Raw genomic sequence first — 17,184 nt, 5'->3', positions numbered from 1 at the left:
CACCAAAACCGTACACTTTGCATCGGTTATCTGCGAAAAGCATGGTACACTAAAACTAGATCTTGAAGAATTCCCATTTGATCATAATAGAGGTAATCCACGTTTAAAATACCAGGTGTTGGGTAATCTCTACTTGGAGATTAGCCACCCTGTGCGCCCAGGTGAAAGATATTCCGTGCGATCCGAAGTGCCATGGAAGTTAGTGCCCTAGCCCAGTCCAGGAGGAACGGGCGTCGTGCCGGCGGTTTTAAGCTCAGAAGGGGCAGGCGAATGAGTCCAGGGACCCCAGCGCGGCGCAGGTAGGAGGCTGTGCGCTCGCCGGGTGCGCTCCGGGCCCGATTCCCAGCGCAGCCAGTAAGTGGCGCTGGGCCTCGGGTTTGGCGGCCCGGAGGAGCGGGCTGCGGATTACCTGCAGCAGCGGGTAGCCGCCGAGCTCCTCCCCGCCCGCCCCCACACCCCACCCCCACCGCTGCACTAACCCCGGCTCAGCTGGCTCGGCGCACTTGCTCAGAGGAGCCGGGGCCGAGCGGACCGCCGGCTGCAGGCAGCGAGCGCGGCTGGGCTGCGGGGCTGCTTCCCCGCGTCCTCCGGGCCCGGGCCGCCCTCCTCCCGCACAGTGCGGAGCAGGGAGGCCCCGCGCCTCGGCCACCCGCGCCCAAGCGTCCGCGCCTCCTCCTCCGCTCTGCAGGCGGGGACCGCCCGGCGCTCGGCACCCGGCAGCGCGGCCCCCTCCAGCCCCCGGCTCCCGGCAGCAGAAGCAGAAGGCAGCGCCAGGGGCCGCCGCCGCCGCCGAGCTCCGCGGGGCTCGGGAGCCGGCCCCGGCGAGGAGGCGCGGAACCATGGCCGATGGGGGCGAGGGCGAAGACGAGATCCAGTTCCTGCGAACTGTAAGCGCCGTGCGTCGCGTGTGCTCCCAGGGGAAGGGGGCGTCAGGGCATCCACTAGCGGGGTCCGGGCAGAGTGACAGCGGGCAGCGGGGACTCGCGGGCGGGGCGAGGGGTGACCCCTGAGGATGCGGGAGGAGCGGGCATCACCAAGTGTGTGCAGGTGTGCGTGTTGGGGCGAGGGAAGGCAAGGGCGCGTGTCTGTGCGCGCGTGTGGAAAGCTAGAGGATGGAGCGCGGCTAGCCGGCGGCAGGCGCCCGGGCTCGGACCCGGGGCACAGGGGACAGGAGCCTCGGAGCTGCGGGAACCGGGGGAGGAGGGGACGGCCGGTCCGGCCTGCCTGGTGGCACGGCTGGGACATCCCGGGCGGCTGGGGGCAGAGTGCAGAGCAGGGTGGCCCGTGGGGGCGCGGGGAGCGGCGGGGACTCGGGCTGTTTCTGGGAATACCGCCGCCGGGAGGTTTCTTCGGCTTTCGGGCTGGACCCGCGCGTTGTCACGGAGCGAAGACGTTGGTTCGCTTACTCCGTGTAGCGTGCGGCGCAGCTGGCCGGGGGCGGGGGTGATGGTGCAGGACGCTGCGCGGAGGTTTCCCCCAAGTCAAGGTGCTGCGAAAGCGGAGGAGGAGTCGCCTCCGTGGTCCCCGCGGTTCCCGGGGCTGGTGCCATCCGTGGTGGTGCTGTGACCGCTTGCAAAGCGTGGAAGGCATGGGAAGCGAGTGTGTGTTTGCGTGTGTGCGCGCGCGCGGGTGTTGGTGGGGGGAACATCGTGAACGTGTCGTTCCCTAAATGCTGGCTTATTGCATGCCGAGTGAAGCAAAGTGTGTGTGTGTGTGTAAGTGTAAGTGTAAGGGCAGGGTGGCTGCCCCACACTGGGTGGCAGGCAGGGAAAGGTTGGCTCCACACTAATACAATTCTTTCTCCTTAAGTACCTCTTGGCAATGCTCCTTCCTTTCTCTCATTTGTTCGAACACTGCAGATACTTCCCAGGCTGAGGCATTGCACACCTCCAAGCTGGGACTGGAGAGCCTCTCCAGAAAAGAAAATGCCCTAACTTCCTGCTAAGAATAACCTAGTTAGCATCCTTTCAGTCGTTCCTTCTCCACTTCTGTCCTCCTTCCCGAAGGATGTTCCCTTGCAGGATTCCCCAGACTTCCCTAACCTAGAACTGCAGCTTCTGCTGGTACTTCTTTCCTCAGCAGTACAAAAACAAAACAAAACAAAACAAAACAAAACAAAACAAACAAACAAACAAAAAAAACCCACTTCCCGGTTACAGTTACCTATAATCACAGAAAATCGTAGAGATGGTGTAATTTTGGAATATTAACTTTTAGATGTGAAAATAGTCTTGATGTATTTGGGTACTAAACATATGAAAACAGCGAATTTGCACAGGAACGTTGCAAACGACTGTCTTTTTCTCTTTTGTGCTTTAAACGGACTGGGAGAAAGCTTTGGGAAGGATAAAAATCCAGGGTCCACATCAGATGGCAACCTAATAGTAATCCAGTCTGATAGCTGCATGTTATGCACCGTTGCATATGCTTTTTGAAGTACTGTTGGCCCACGACCGGGCTTGGAAGAGCCTCTTCACTAATACCTTGGTCACGGTGTATAAGCCTGCTAGTAATACAGTTGTCTTTTTCATAGAAAATAGACTATAAGGGATTTTTTTTTAAGTAATTAAGACCACGTTAGATTTTTCTCAAAACTAAGGACTCTTTTATTCAGATGGACAAATATGGTTGCTGTATAATTTTTCAATCCGTATCAAACTCTATGGGGTTAAAATTAGCTGGGAAATTTTGGTAGGCTTCATGCACTCAAGGGCTTCCTGCGGGCTTAACTGTTAAGCCGAGCTCATGGAGGTGTTATCAGAATGCTTAATGGGGACCAAGGGAACGTGCTGGCTGATGAGGTTCTGCACATATAAAGTATTGTTAACTCTGTGCCACTCAGCAGCTGCCTGTCAGCTAGAGCAGCACCTTTGATAAGTGGGTCCTGGGTAGAGATCTGGCAGTCCCAGGCTGGGATTTTTCTTTTAATAAAACATCCGTAGGTGGTTGTGCTGATGATAAATGACCTTGAAGGAGGTGGCACAGTGGAGCAGAGGGATTTTTTTTTTTTTTTTGGTATAGCATTAACATCTAAAAGGAAAACATGCCTTTCCTCACAATTTTCCAATTTTCATATAGAAATTCTCAGATCCTTTACCGGCTTCTCCGTCTATTACCCTCCATCCTTCCCTCCCCCACCCCCTTTTTTTTTCTCTTAACCTGAGAATGTTGGTGGTTCAGAAATGCTGATGGGGGTAATAATGGGGAGACTGTAGTATAGTTCCTACATTAAAGTCGTTTCTTTTTTTTCTGAGGGCATTTATTTCTCTGTCATGTGCAAGCTTGTCAATATGAGTTATTTCTTCTTCTTCTTCTTTTTTTTTTTTTAAAGCAAATAGCCCAAGGAGTATTAGGAATCTGTAAATTTTGATAAAACAGTTGTAGATGGAAGACTTCTTGATAGTGATGGATGAAGCTGTTTTGCATAGAAAAAGAAAAACAATCATTAAGACACGGTAATTGTGAATTTGACGGGACATTTCATATGTTCTGATTAGAACATCTGAATTATTATCTTGAGCAGATCATTGTCTATTGGATTTGTATTCAGCACCCGAGCACACTGAGGCATCTTTTTGACCACTGTCCACAGAAAGCTTTTTTGCTTTTCTTTTTTTAGAAGAGGTCTGAGATCACTGTTAAGGGAAGTAGAGGTGAAATCTTTAATGGGCTGTATCTGTGAGTTATGTATGCTGCTGTAAATTAATTCCTCATTTGCAAAGGGGTTTGTCACTGGTTAGCTTGTACCCGGCTCTCTGGCATCTCTGTTCCATTTGCTGCTGCTTGTCGAGTTGGCTCACATTCCTTCCAAATAGTTATGTAGATGAATGATCATCGATTCAGTGGCTCCCCCACCTGCTGGAAACCTGCCCACTTAGGTCTGTTTATCTTTGAGAGAGATTGAAAATATGTTTGTGTAAACTCTGGATATGCTGGGTCACTTATTTTATGAGAGAAAAATCCTATCATAAAATAAGCTGTCAGCTTGTAATAGATTCATTCACTGTCATATCCAAACATATCCATGATGTGGAATGTGTGTTTTATTTTATTTTAAAGGTTTTATTAACTTACCAATGTAGCAACAAACTGTCATTTGGTATTTAAAAACATGCATCTTTTTAGTTATGGTCCTCTTTTTTTTTTTTCAAGCAATTATACAGAATGTTATAGAAGATATTCCTCTGACTTTACGAAAACCATGGTATAAAATGACCTTGGTCAAAGTTTTTTTTTTTTTTTTTTTTGAGTACTTTGTCTTTCTTTCATTTGTGTAAGCACAGTTGAGTTACCCTTGTGGTGTACTGTGTCATGTAGTTTTGTATTTACCCATAGATTGAGACTTAAAGCTTAGTCCTGGCTGTAAAAATGATCCCGATAGGAATGCTTACGGTCTTCCTCCTGTCTTCCTTTGCAGAATGAAGTATTTCATTATAGATTTCTTCTCAGTGTTCATACATCTTGTTCCACAATGACAAGAAGCATCTTTAAATATACTCATTGACAAATAGTGATAATTATGCAGTATAGATGCCGGTGTACAACACTGCATAGTAGGTTGGATGGGAATATTTAGCCCTAGTTTGTAGAGGTCCAGGAAGGTTAATAGTATGAAGTCAGTACTCAGCAGTGCAGAACGAGAACTAAAATTCAAATCTTAGGCTAATAGTGTTCTTTCCAGGAGAGAAAGACTTCTTTATCTGCTGTTCAAGTATGTTTTAGGTTTATAGCAAAAGGATACCAAGTCAGTTTTCTCAACTGTAGGAATGTCACAGAGCACAAACGAAAAGATGGAATGAGCAGTGGAAATTTGCACTTTTTGCTCCCTTCATAATGAAGCTACTAGGAGCTTTAGATAGATATGCACTATGGTATTTTCCCAAGGAACCGATGGAAAGTCCACCCAGGCTTACATCATTAGGCTTATTTTATTTTAACTTAGAAATTAGCATGTACACATTGGCAGGAAGGGCAAGATCTAAAACACTTAGGGCACTAATTTATTTGACATTCAATTGTAGTTGTACTTTGGCTTCAGATAAGTGTTTTTATCATGGCTGAATTACCCAAGAAAGGACTCCAGCAGCACTGGGTGACTGTGCTTCTTTGGATAGCTTTTGGGAGAGAGGGAGAGGTGATGAAGCACACATTTTTCCTGAAACTCTGACATTGTGGGAATTAGATTAATTCAGAAAACATTTGTTGAACACCGTCTGTATGCATAGCATGTTAAGGAAGTATTCCAAATAAGTAGGGAAGTGGTTTGCAGCTGTAATTGCAAAGAAAAGATAGAGGATGGCATGGAGCAATCAGAAGGAAAAATGCATAAATAAACTCCAAAACATTAGGGTAGGAAGAGGCCTTTAGAAAACATTACCCTGTCCACCCCATGCCTCTCTGATATTGCAGATAAGGAAACAAAAGCTCAGAGAGCCAAATGACTTGGCCCAGTGTCACACTCCAAGTTAGTGGCATTTAGTAATGCAGAGTATATGAAAATCTATGAGGAATTTCCAGAAAGGAGGTTTACCAGCACATCATTCTTTATAGAGTAGATTTAAACCCACTTTCCCATTTTATCCTTAACTTTACCTTCATAGAGTTCTGTCTCCAAATCTGTCCTCTTGTCCTTCCAGCCAGTGAAAAGGAGGTTTCTTTTCTCTTTTCTAATGTTACAGTCCCTCACATGGCCTGAATCTTGGTCCTGGAAGCCAAGATGGGAATCCATCCTTTCCATCCTTCTTTTTTTTTTTTTTTTTGCCTCCCTATCCTCTTGCTCCTTCTGGTTTATCTTGAAGCCTGTTAATTTCTCCCATCTTAAAATGTCTGTCTTTGACCCTGATACCTTATCTGGTTGCTCCCCTCCTCCGAAAGTGGTCTTCTCCCACTGCTTGTACCCCTCTCCATGTAATTATCTAGCTTCTCTTCCTTCTTAAATCCACTTTCCTGGATGTTGCCAGTAACTCCCTCCTTGCCATGTCTAAATGTCCCTCTCTGTCCCTATTCCCTTAGATTCCTTCTCAAACTCTACTACCCTGACTTTCTTTCCTTTTTGAAGCTACTCTTTTGACTTTGGGGACATGGTACTTTCTGGGTAATTTTTTTACATTTCTGATCATGCTTTTTCCAGGTGCTTTTCATTCCTTTTACTCCAAGTGTGTGGTTATCCCAAAAGATTCTGTCCTATTTCCTGTTCTGTCTCTTCTGTCTTCATGAGCTTATCTATGTCACAAAATCTGGGATCTCTTGAATAACAGAGTTTGAAAAGACTTAACAATGACTTCATCCAGCTCTGAGAGCCAGAGAGATGAAAGGAATGTTCCCAAAGCGACTCTTTTTTGTAGGAGAAACCCACAGCAGATTCGACAACCCTGGGCCTTCATTTCAAGCCTCTGTTTAGACTTCCCTCCTGCCTCTCGGACCCCGGAAACACCAGCTTGAGATCATTGCCTGTTCGGTTCCCTAAGCGACTTTCCTTCCTAGTGTCTCTGCTGATCAGTGGCACTGCCATTTGTGGCTCTGGCTCCAGTGTGATCCTAACCTTCAGAAGACCTGAGTTTGAGGCCTGAATCCACCAGTACCTAGCTTTATGGACTTAGAACAACAGTGCCTGTCTCACGGGAGTGGCTCAATGCATTTGTCTAGTTCTCTTTCTTCTCTTCTGCATCCAATTTGTCATCATAGCCCATCGTGTTTCTCTCTGCAATCCAACTCAGATTTCGATGTCTTTCATACTCCATTAGCTTCTTGTTCTGATCCCAGTACTCATTTCAACCTTCGTCATCCTTCCTCCTGCAACAAATTGGCAACCCACCTAGAATCCTCCTGTCATTTTAGTCCTCCTGAAACCCTTGTGTCTATGTCCAAGCCTCAGCTGACATCCTTGCATATCCTGTCTAATTTTTCTACTTGGCCTTTTATGATCTGCCCCTTGATACTTTGCTTACGCTTTTCATCCTACACAGAGTTTTCTTGTATCACTCTAACCAATTCCGATTTTACCTTTCTCTGACCATTTATCACTAATAATTAATAAAATGTATGGAACTGTTTGGGAAACTCAAGCAGTGGTCAGAGGATGCTCTGGCCCTAATGCTCTGTGGGAGAGTTGGGACCGTGTGGGGCATCAGTTTCCCATGATGCTTGGTGCACTGTTAACTACAAGGACAGACTTGAGAGAAATCTTGTGGCAAGGAGAAGATCGAGACAAGAGAAAGGATCCTCCTGCCCACCAGTTTAATGTGAACATCACTTGAATGCGTCCAAATGCAGAAAGAAGGAACCTGCTATGAAGGAAGTAGGCAAAGATAGTGGGGGCGGAAGAATGGAGGTAAGATCTCTTCTAGAAGCAGGAGAGTAGGAGGGTTGGTGGGTGAAATTCTGAGATGAGGACACAGGAGGTGTGTAGGGTGAGAGAGGCTGGGTGATGATTGCTGCTTTGGGAGGCTGCAGTGGCTCCCAGGTCCAGTGGGAGGGGACACCCGGAGAAGGCAATTAGAGAGAGGGAAGTTACAGTCACTAGAGCAAATGAACAAAGGAGAGTAAGAGAATAAATTAAGGATTAATTGAGTCTGAGTGATTGGGGCTGCCCAAAAGAAATACTGGCTTAGAATCAGAAGCTATATTTCAAATGAGCAGCTGTCAGGGGGTGAGGTGACTTCCAGGGGCACTGTTAGAGTATCCAGTGGATCAGTTTCGTCCCCTTACTTTCCTCTTTATTAATCACGGGAAGAACATTGGGGTGAGGACACTGCCAACAAATGGTTGTGTGACCTTGGGGCTGCTGGGATCAGATAGAGATTTGTTTGAGAGAGGTAAAATGGGGAGGTTGTTTTCTCAGAGGGACTTGCGGTAATTTCCATTGTCATGTTCGTAGTCTTAGGGTCAACCAGACTCAAACCATTCCGCAGGATGAGCATAACAAAACCTTACCCTGAGACTGGAAAGAAAAGCTTTGAATGATCCTGGGGTCCCTGGAAATCCTCATCCTGGTGGATTACAGGCCCTGAAAGCTGACAGCAAGCTTTGTGCTGGGATTCTTGATGATGGGTGGTGTTCTTTCAGGGGAAGAGGAGATGTTAACAATAAGAGAAGGTTGCAGACAGGCATTTAGAAGGAGCTGGGAGAAGAATTCTCTCATGCCAGTAGCCCTCTTAGGGACTCGTAGAACTAAATGGGTTCGGATCCATTTAGTAACTAAACTCCTAGTGAGCTTGTTTGCAAATCCTCTCTATTGTCCCAGCCGTGAAGTACTTCTCTGGCTTCCATAGATACCTTCTCCCTGGCTGGTGAAGAAGTGGCCCATGTTTCTGGGGTTTCCCAAAATGGTACAGTCAGCCTCAAAGCCCACGTGGAAGGTGTATTTCCTGGTTTCTATTGCAAAAGTTGTGTAGTGGTGTTGGTGCAATGAAATGGAAGTCCAAGGCGTTCCCTGTTAGTGACGGAGTATTCAGAGGACCTACATGGAATTGCTTTCATGCTCATTACCCAAGCAGAACTCCTCCCGCAGAGTAGGGCACAGACAGAGCGGAGCCACTGACACGTGAACACAGGGAGACCTCCCCTGGATGGCTGTGGGTGCAGGTACTTACCACCCACCAACCGATGATGAGTGTCTGCCAATTTACTGGAAGAAAACCTGAAACCTAGCTGTGGAGCCAAGATGGATGCAGAAGAAAGCGAGTGGAACAGGAGAAAGTGTATAGGAACTCAGAGGCTGGCAGGGCCTTCCTGAGTCTAGGAAGGGCTGAGGCGGGAATGAGGACACGTTTGCTCCCTGGGACATGTGGTTCTTATCGTGCAGGGGAAACCCTTCCTGCATGTGGTCACTGAGGGAGAGGCACAGGCCCACACATCTCATCACCGTGGAGGAAGGAACAATTCAATGTGGCCAATTTATTTTTCTTCTATGGCAAGCACTTTTTTTCACTTAACATTTTTGGTATTTTAAGAGTTTTTGCACATTTGTTCCACTTCTAATGAAATTTTAATTGTTTCTCTTTCCTCCTGAGTTTAGAATCTGATTCATAATGTACATGGGAACCCATGAATTTCACTCATATTTAATGCATAACCAAAGATATAAACTGAAATGATACATTTTGAGAAGATCAAGACAAGAAAAAGAAAACTTACAGGAAAAATGATATCCTTAGTCTTGAGTCAATTGGGATATTGTTAAAATGAAGCTGAACAGCACACTGAGTTGATGGCCACTAGAAGTTGTATTCTCTTCTTTTCCACAGCAGGTTTCTGGTTTTCAAAATAAAAGTGATTATGATTTAAATTATTTTAGCTTTTGCTAGAGTTTATATTTATTTCATAATCAAAGAAACTTTACTTGAGGAAAGTTCGGTCTCACACACACGCACACACCTGTGCGCGAATGAATGAAGATATTACACCATTTTTTTTTCATGAATTTTGACTGGCATAGAATTCAGTTAAATTAGTTCATGGGTAGCAGTGAATTGTCTGTTGGTCTCTGTTATTTCTTCCAGTGCTTTGGGGTTTTTATTTTTATCGTTCCTTTCCCTTTGTCTTTCCCTTTCCCTCCCCTCGCCTCCCCCTTCCCTCCTTTTCCCTTCCCTCCCTTTCCCTTTCTCTCCCTGCTCCCCTCTCCTTTCCCTCCCCTTCCCGTTCCTTCCCCTCCCCTTCTCTCTCTCTTTCTCTCTCTCTCTCTCCCCCTCCCCTCCCCTCCTCTCTGCTCCCCTCCCCTCCCCTCTCCTCTCCTCTTCTGGGGCTCACGAGTGAGTTACTTGTGAGAGATGCTATTTTGATAGTGGCAGGACCAGCAACAAACCTGTACCATTTCAGCATTCAGGAACAATTGTGTCCACATGTCTTTTTGAGGTTGTACAGGGCATTCTTAAGGCACATTTGAATAGTCCTACAGGCTGAGAGGAGTTCCTCTGATCTTAAATACAGTGTCAGCCTGAGGAGTAACCATTTCTAGTCAGGAGATCAGAGCTCTTTTACACCGTGGCCTAGCTGCTGCTGTTGGCAACTTTATTTCTTGTAGGTGCATTGATATGTAATTGTCTGGCAGGTCTGTTCTAAGCATTGCATGTGTATTTTCTCATGAAATCCCTAGAAAATCCCTCAGAGGTAGCTCCAAAGAAGTGAAGTGAGCCCAGTGTTTGCAGACACAGGCAATGGAGCTACAGTTTCAGACCTGGGCAGGCTGGCTCTAGAACTCTCACTTAATCTTGCCATACCAGGGGCCCTTTCTGCTGGAGATGGACATATTTTAAAATGAGAGGGAAACTTGGTGCCCTGCTTCTACCTTCAGGAAGTTACTTTATAGTATCAAATGTGAATTTCTTAGACTACCAGAGCCTTGCAGGCTGTCTGCCACATCATAGGCCCTGTGTTTAATGTTTGTGGAATCGCATCGAACTGATTCCATCAGATAGTATTTTACATAATAAATACAGAGTAGGGTAATTATATGCAGTTTACTAGCGTACCTTAATGCAGTGTGTGTGAACAGGGTATCTCTTTTGTCTGTAGCATTATACCAGGTACCTAAGAGATACCATGAAGGTGGAAGCCATAGTTCCCGTAGAGTTCAGATGCTCAAACAGTGAAACCTTATATGTATCAACCTGGGAACAGTAAGCTTATGGTCCTATGGGGATTGTGTCCTGTGTACAATTCAGAGGGTCCAAAAGGTGAAGAGATGATGGAAGTGGTCATGATATTGGGCTCCAAAACTCATGGAGTAAAGGGTCAATGGTGAAGTAAATGGTGGTAAAAGCAGAGATTCTATTTCATTATAAAATATGAAAATAACATGAAAGGCAGAAAACAGACTGTAGAACGACATGTAAGGCAGGAATTAAAGTTTCAATGAAATGCCGCCTTGATCTCTAAAAGTGCTCCAAAATATCTTTTGTAGCGTTTCAGGAAATTTTGATTCATTTTATTTTTGAAACAGTTGACATTTGGGGGAGTGGGCTAAGAGATGAAAATATGTTCCAAAGTGCTTGTTTTTTTAAGGACAATATTTTCAAGAACTGTACTTCAGGAGCATGTCACAGTTATGAGCCTGTAGGGAAGAACAGGATTTTTTTTTTTTCTCTCCTTTTAGGGAAGAACAACATATTGAAAGATGATTAAGGCACTTGAAAAATGTAGCAGAAACATACACACACACACACACACACACACACACACACACACGCATTGCATACACAGGATCCAATCCCTGATGCCCTTTGCCTCTCTTCTTGTTTTATTTTATTTATTTATTTATTTTTAAACAGAGTCTCACTCTGTCGCCAGGCTGGAGGGCAGTGGTGTGATCTTGGCTTACTGCAACCTCCACCTCCCAGGTTCAAGTGATTCTCCTGCCTCAGCCTCCCGAGTAGCTGGGATTACAGGTGCCCGCCACCATGCCAAGCTAATTTTTGTATTTTTAGTAGAGATGGGGTTTCACCGTGTTGGCCAGGATGGTCTCGATCTTTTGACCTCATGATCTGCCCACCTCAGCCTCCCAAAGTGCTGGGATTCCAGGTGTGAGCCACCGTGCCCAACCCATCTCTTCTTATTTTTTAGACTATCTCGTTAGTCCCCTTTGGTCTTGGACATGTCTGTCATGACATGTTTCCAAGGCCAGTGCCCACAGTTGGGAGTCATGATCAGCTTACATGTCCTGGCTTGTAGGTTCAACGAAACGTCAGGAGAACATTTCTTCTTGAGTCCCAGACAAATGAAAAGCTGAGATGAAATGTTTTTGATTGATGGCTGTCAGAGAAGCACAAAAACTTCAGCTTCACTGCCATTCCCTTTGTGACAGGGAAGGGGCCATCATCTCCTGAAGACGGGGGTGTCATTATTAAGTCTAAATGGCCTGCTCCCGTCATGAAGAATTGCATCACACAGAAGCCTGCAAAGTCAGCCCGACTTGAGTCAGTCCTACTCACACTAAAGAGGATACGGAAACTGGTGAAGGACAAGAGACAATTGTGATTTCACCTGTTCCTGCGCCAGCGCCTGGTCTCTTCTCCTTCATTCTGAAATGTTCGCAGACTGCCTGCTACGTGCCATGCTTCTTGCTGGACTCATATCCAAGCTTGTCCTGCCTTTAAAGAGCTTATACTGTCTCTATGGGTGGGATAGGGAATAAGGAAAATGCAAATATTCTACTACACAGTGGACCTAAGAATCAGAAAACCGTCAGAGGAAAGGATGTTGAGGAGGGAGGGTCCGTGTCCCAGGAGTACCATCATCTAAGGCTTGGTGGAGGAGGCAGCATTTCCAGTCACAGAATTCTCAGACTGAAAAGGAACTTCAGGGATCAGGGTCTAACCCCTTTATAGTGAAGGAACATGAAAGGACAAGTATATTGGCCCCCATCATTCCGCTCAGACAGGATAGCTGCAATTCATTTGATTCCTGGAACAATCCATTTAGTCTATAAAGCGGTTAATTGCATTAATACAGATCAGAAAACTGAGTTGCAGAGAGGTGAAATGACTTGTTCAAGGGCAATTAATGAGTAAGTGATGTTGCTGGCGAGCCCAGGGTTTTCAGATGCCAAAGCCCTTCTTTCTCCTTCCTCCCTCCCTCCTTCCCTCCCTTCTTCCCTTCTTTCCTCCTTTCCTCCCTTCTTCTTCCCTCCCTCTCTCTCTCCCTTTCTCCATCATTTCCTCCCTTCCTTCCCTTTTTCTCCCTCCCTCCTTTCCTTCTTTTTTCCTTCCTTCCTTCCTTCGTTCCTTCCTTCCTTCCTTCCTTCCCCTCCCCTCCCCTTCCCTTCTCTTCTCCCTTCTTCTCCCACTGCCCCTTCCCTCCATCTGTCAGGAAAAGTAGTAAAAGACTGTAAATTGGATTATAAGGAATGATTTGTGGCTGTCCTATCACATTCGTCCATTTAGGTTATCTGTGCTCTTCATTTTCTGGAGCTATCTTACTACTCTGTTAAATTGTGGAAAACCGATAGTAATGATTCCCGAACTGTTGATTCTTGATTATAGAAAATGCAAATTGTGTCTACTAGAATGCAGTTGTAGATACTGAGTGGGTTGATTCTTATCAAGCAAATTCATCTCAGCCTTCCTGATGGGCTCATATCTTTGTATGTCCTTTGGAGTCTCCTTTGAACCTGCTGTGATACCACACTGATTCTTTAATGAAGAAATTAAATAAAATCTTTGATGTGTTCATTTTGTCTTCGTTTGAGTCGTATTTTTACTTAAAAAAAATTACCTCCAACATCACTACTATGCCTCCTAAAGTAAAAATGAGCGGGGTCTTGCTGAATTTGGGTGGGGAGAGCAGGAAGGCAGGACAGATAAAAGAGGAAGGTGAGTGGGGGCCACGTGTTGTTTCTTCCGTCTCCCCATCCCCAGGGCCACTTTCCAGTCTTCTCTGCCCTGTTCTATGTTCAGGAGGCTCCTACTCTAGATGGTGCCAGGAGCACTGTTTCCTTTCCTTGTTGGCTCAGATTGAGGGCTGGGGACAGTTTCCCACTGTTGCTGGTCCCTAGAAGTTCCACCTCTGTCGGATCCTGTCACGCTCCCAGCCCGCACCTTGCTAAATGATCCCTCATTCACCTCTCTTTAGTTAAACCCTTGAGAGTGCCGTCCCCTTCCTTGATGAGAACCTGATGTGAAGGCGGGAAGCATGGTGACATGTTTGGGAGAGAGATGACGTGCGAGTACAGCTGTGTCATCCTGGGGGGACTGGGGAGCCCTGAGACTAGGGTCAGGGATTTGTTCTTAATTCATAAGGTAAAAGGGGCCCTGGAAGTTATTCTTTTTTCTCCTTCTCAAGGGAGAAAAATGGGTCAGAGCTGTCCATTAGAAAGATTAATGGGGCAGCAATTTATAAGATAAATTGGGATATAGAGAGATCAGAGGACCGGAGCTGAGAAGCCTATTTGGAGACAGTCACCACGGAGCTGGTGCAAGATAATTTGGGCCTAAATTTGGGTGGTAGTTGTGGGAATAGAAAGGAGCGGGGAGCTTTAGGACACAGTGGAGGAAGGGTTTATGGGGTTGGTAACTGATTAGATACAAGGAGAGGAAAAAGACAAAGCTGAGCTTCAGATGGTGTTTGTCATATGGAAATCAGGAGGAAGGGGAGGTTTCAGGGGAAGGCAGTGGATTTATTTTGGATGTATTTATTTTGAGATATGTTATGGACTGAATTATGGCTCCCTAAAAAGTATGTTGACATCCTAATCCCCAGGACCTCAGAATGTGACCTTAATGGGAAATAGGGTCTTTACAGAAGGAATCAACTGAAAGTGAGGCCATTAAGGTGGCCCCTGGTCCTATATGACTAGTGCCCTCCTAACAAGAAGGGATTTAGGACGCAGGTCCACACAGAGGGAAGATGGTGTGAAGACACACAGGGAGCACACCTGTGAGGACTGGAGCACTGCACCTGTGAGGACTGGAGCACTGCACCTGTGAGGACTGGAGCACTGCACCTGTGAGGACTAGAGACTGTACCTTTGAGGACTGGAGCACTGCATCTGTGAGGACTGCAGCACTGCACCTGTGAGGACTGAAGCACACCTGCAAGGACTGGAGCACCGCACCTGTGAGGACTAGAGACTGTTCCTGTGAGGATTGGAACACTGCACCTGTGAGGACTGGAGCATTGCATCTGTGAGCCAAGGAGCACTGGGGCTGAGAGAGGCATGGAACAGATTCCCCCTCCCACCCTCGGAAGGAACCAGCCCTACCGACCCCTTCATCTCGGACTCCAGGCCTCCAGAACTGAGAGATAATACATTTCTGTTGCTTAAGCCACCCAGTCTGTGATATGTTATTATGGCAGCAGTAGGAGTCAAATTCAAGGCACAAAGCTAGAAGTGTGGATTTAGTGTTTTGGAGAGAGGAGTGACCCAGTGAGGCAGATTGGAGGCCACTGGTGTGATCGAGAATCCACAAAAATGGACCAGATGATCTGGGAGGATCATGTAGAGGAGTCCGCAACAGAGGCTCAGAGGAAGGTGACTGAGAAAACTTTTTTTTTTTTTTGGATGGAATCTTGCTATGTCGCCCAGGCTGGAGTGCAGTGGTGTGATCTCGGCTCACTGCAAGCTCCACCTCCCGGGTTCAAGCAATTCTCCTGCCTCAGCCTCCCAAGTAGCTGGGACTACAGGTCTGTGTCATCATGCCCGGCTAATTTTCTGTATTTTTAGTAGAGATGGGGTTTCACCACGTTAGCCAGGATGGTCTGGATCTCCTGACCTCGTGATCCACCCACCTCAGCCTCCCAAAGTGTTGGGATTACAGGCGTGAGCCACAGCGCCTGGCCCTGAGAAGAGTTTTGATGTGATCATTATGGGAGTCTCTGCGAGGAGGTTGAAAGTAGACTCCCGATTGCCGGAGACCCAGAAGCGACAGAGCAGCAGTAAATAGAGGCAGACGATATAGACGATCTTTTCACCCCGTGTGCTGAAGAGGGAGCTTGAAAGGGGAGGAAGGGTAAAAGTTAGGGATACTTTTCTTTTCTCATGAAAGAGACCATAATCTAAGGTTGTAGAGGAGGGGTGATTGATGTTGCAAGTTCCTAAGTACAAGATGGGATAGAGATGCCCCCCAGCCCCACCAACACACGTCACCATTGTTGGGCACACGCCTAAGCTTATGCGTCGCCTCTCTTTGCAGATACCTAATTACTTACTGCTTTCCTTAATTCGAGAGCACATACTATTTTCATTTGCCTTTGGTTTAGCTTTGCATCATTTCATTTTCTGCTAGGGACCTTTTGATAATTAAAATTAGAGCTCTATAAAGCTTTGTTGGTTCAAAGCTGGGCGTGTTTTGTTTGCAATTTGCAGTGGTTTGGTGATGAAATAATCCAGCTAGGCTTGAAGCAAGCATGTCTCATTAAGACAAATGGGAGAAGCTGATATTGCTGGTGGGTTTTTTTCTCATAGCTGTTAACTCAAAAAGACGATAGGGCTTATATAGGTAATTATGTATACTATTAAGCAAATAGTCAGCCTAGGGATATATTGGAGGGATTTTCTGAAAGCTCAGGTCAGGGGAAAATGTTGAAATATCTTAGGAAACAGAATGATTCTGCTGGTAGTGACTGCCGTCAGCTCTCCTACTATGATAGGATCTGGCTAAGAAAATTCCAGTAATTTTTCAGAAAATTAACAATTTATATTTTGAGAGTTTTTTTCTCCACATTTTTGTATAATTGGCACTATGCTGTACATATAATTTGTTGCTTGCAAAGCACTGTCTTTCAAAAAAATCTAAACAGTAAATCTATACAGTATTTACATGTGTAAATTCCACATTTGTTCCATACTTCACACTGTTGATTTAAAAGTAAAAGCTTTCAACAAATGTCTGCACTTAACAACAGAGCATATATCTTCATCTCTTTAGTGTTCTGAATGAGTGCCTATAACACTTTCCTAAAAGGAATCTTCCTTGGAGGCCGGGTGTGGTGGCTCACACCTGTAATCCCAGCACTTTGGGAGCCAGGGCAGGGAGGATTGCTTGAGCCCAGAAGCTTGAGACCAGCCTTCCTTCCTCCCCGGAGACTTTAACATCGTCTCACCTGGTTAAGGTGCTTAGAGATGCTGGTCTGGAGAAGGGAAGGGGAGGGGGCGGTGGGTGGGTCGGTAACAATCAGGCAGCGATTAGAAGGTGGGAGATAGCTCCTCACATTTTTTATTGTAGAGTGATAAAAAAAACTGCCATATCTACTGCTCATTAAACATTCTCTAGTTTTGGTCCTGACTAGGACATTTTCTGCAGAAATTTTGTTTTGAATTTCACATGTCTAGCAAAACAAGAAATCTGGCATACATTACAACCAACAAAAACATTGCTCTGGACAGGCCTAAAACAAGGACCTGAATGTCAGTAGGGAATGGAACCAGCGATTCCATAAATGACACCAGTCACACAGTAGGGAGGGAACAGAGATCATTTCCACATTTCCCTCTAAATGGGCAAACTAAAGCCCACAGTTTTGTTAAGAGGGGGCTATGTATAACTCAGATGCCTTACTAGGATACAGAAATGCACTTTAAAATCTCAGGGTTAATAATGATGATGCCATTGCCGTCTAACATGAATAATGGAGCAGACTAAAATCTGACCCAAACAGAATCTGATAAATAAATCAAGGAGAAGGACTTGCAAATCTTTGCATAAGAGAGGAAATGAGTAATGGCACCCTCTTTTGCTTGTTGTTCATACC

General features: G+C 45.9%; 1 protein-coding gene across 5 annotated transcripts in view; it reads left to right on the top strand.

Moving 5' to 3' along the window:
* The first annotated feature begins 522 nt into the window (after positions 1–522).
* Positions 523–17,184, top strand: part of RYR2 (ryanodine receptor 2) — a 789,753-nt gene continuing 773,091 nt past the window's right edge. For all 5 annotated transcript variants that reach the window (XM_054448216.2, XM_054448137.2, XM_054448051.2 and 2 more), the window contains exon 1: positions 523–887. In XM_054448216.2, the coding sequence (XP_054304191.1) occupies positions 840–887 (48 nt within the window). In that variant the 5' untranslated portion in view covers positions 523–839. The remainder of the gene's footprint in view (positions 888–17,184) is intronic.

Source organism: Pongo pygmaeus, chromosome 1 (assembly GCF_028885625.2).
Source record: "Pongo pygmaeus isolate AG05252 chromosome 1, NHGRI_mPonPyg2-v2.0_pri, whole genome shotgun sequence".
In the NCBI taxonomy this organism is placed as follows: Eukaryota; Metazoa; Chordata; class Mammalia; order Primates; family Hominidae; genus Pongo; species Pongo pygmaeus.
The sequence above is the reverse complement of the archived record's forward strand: the minus strand, read 5'-3'. Positions and strand labels throughout refer to the sequence as shown.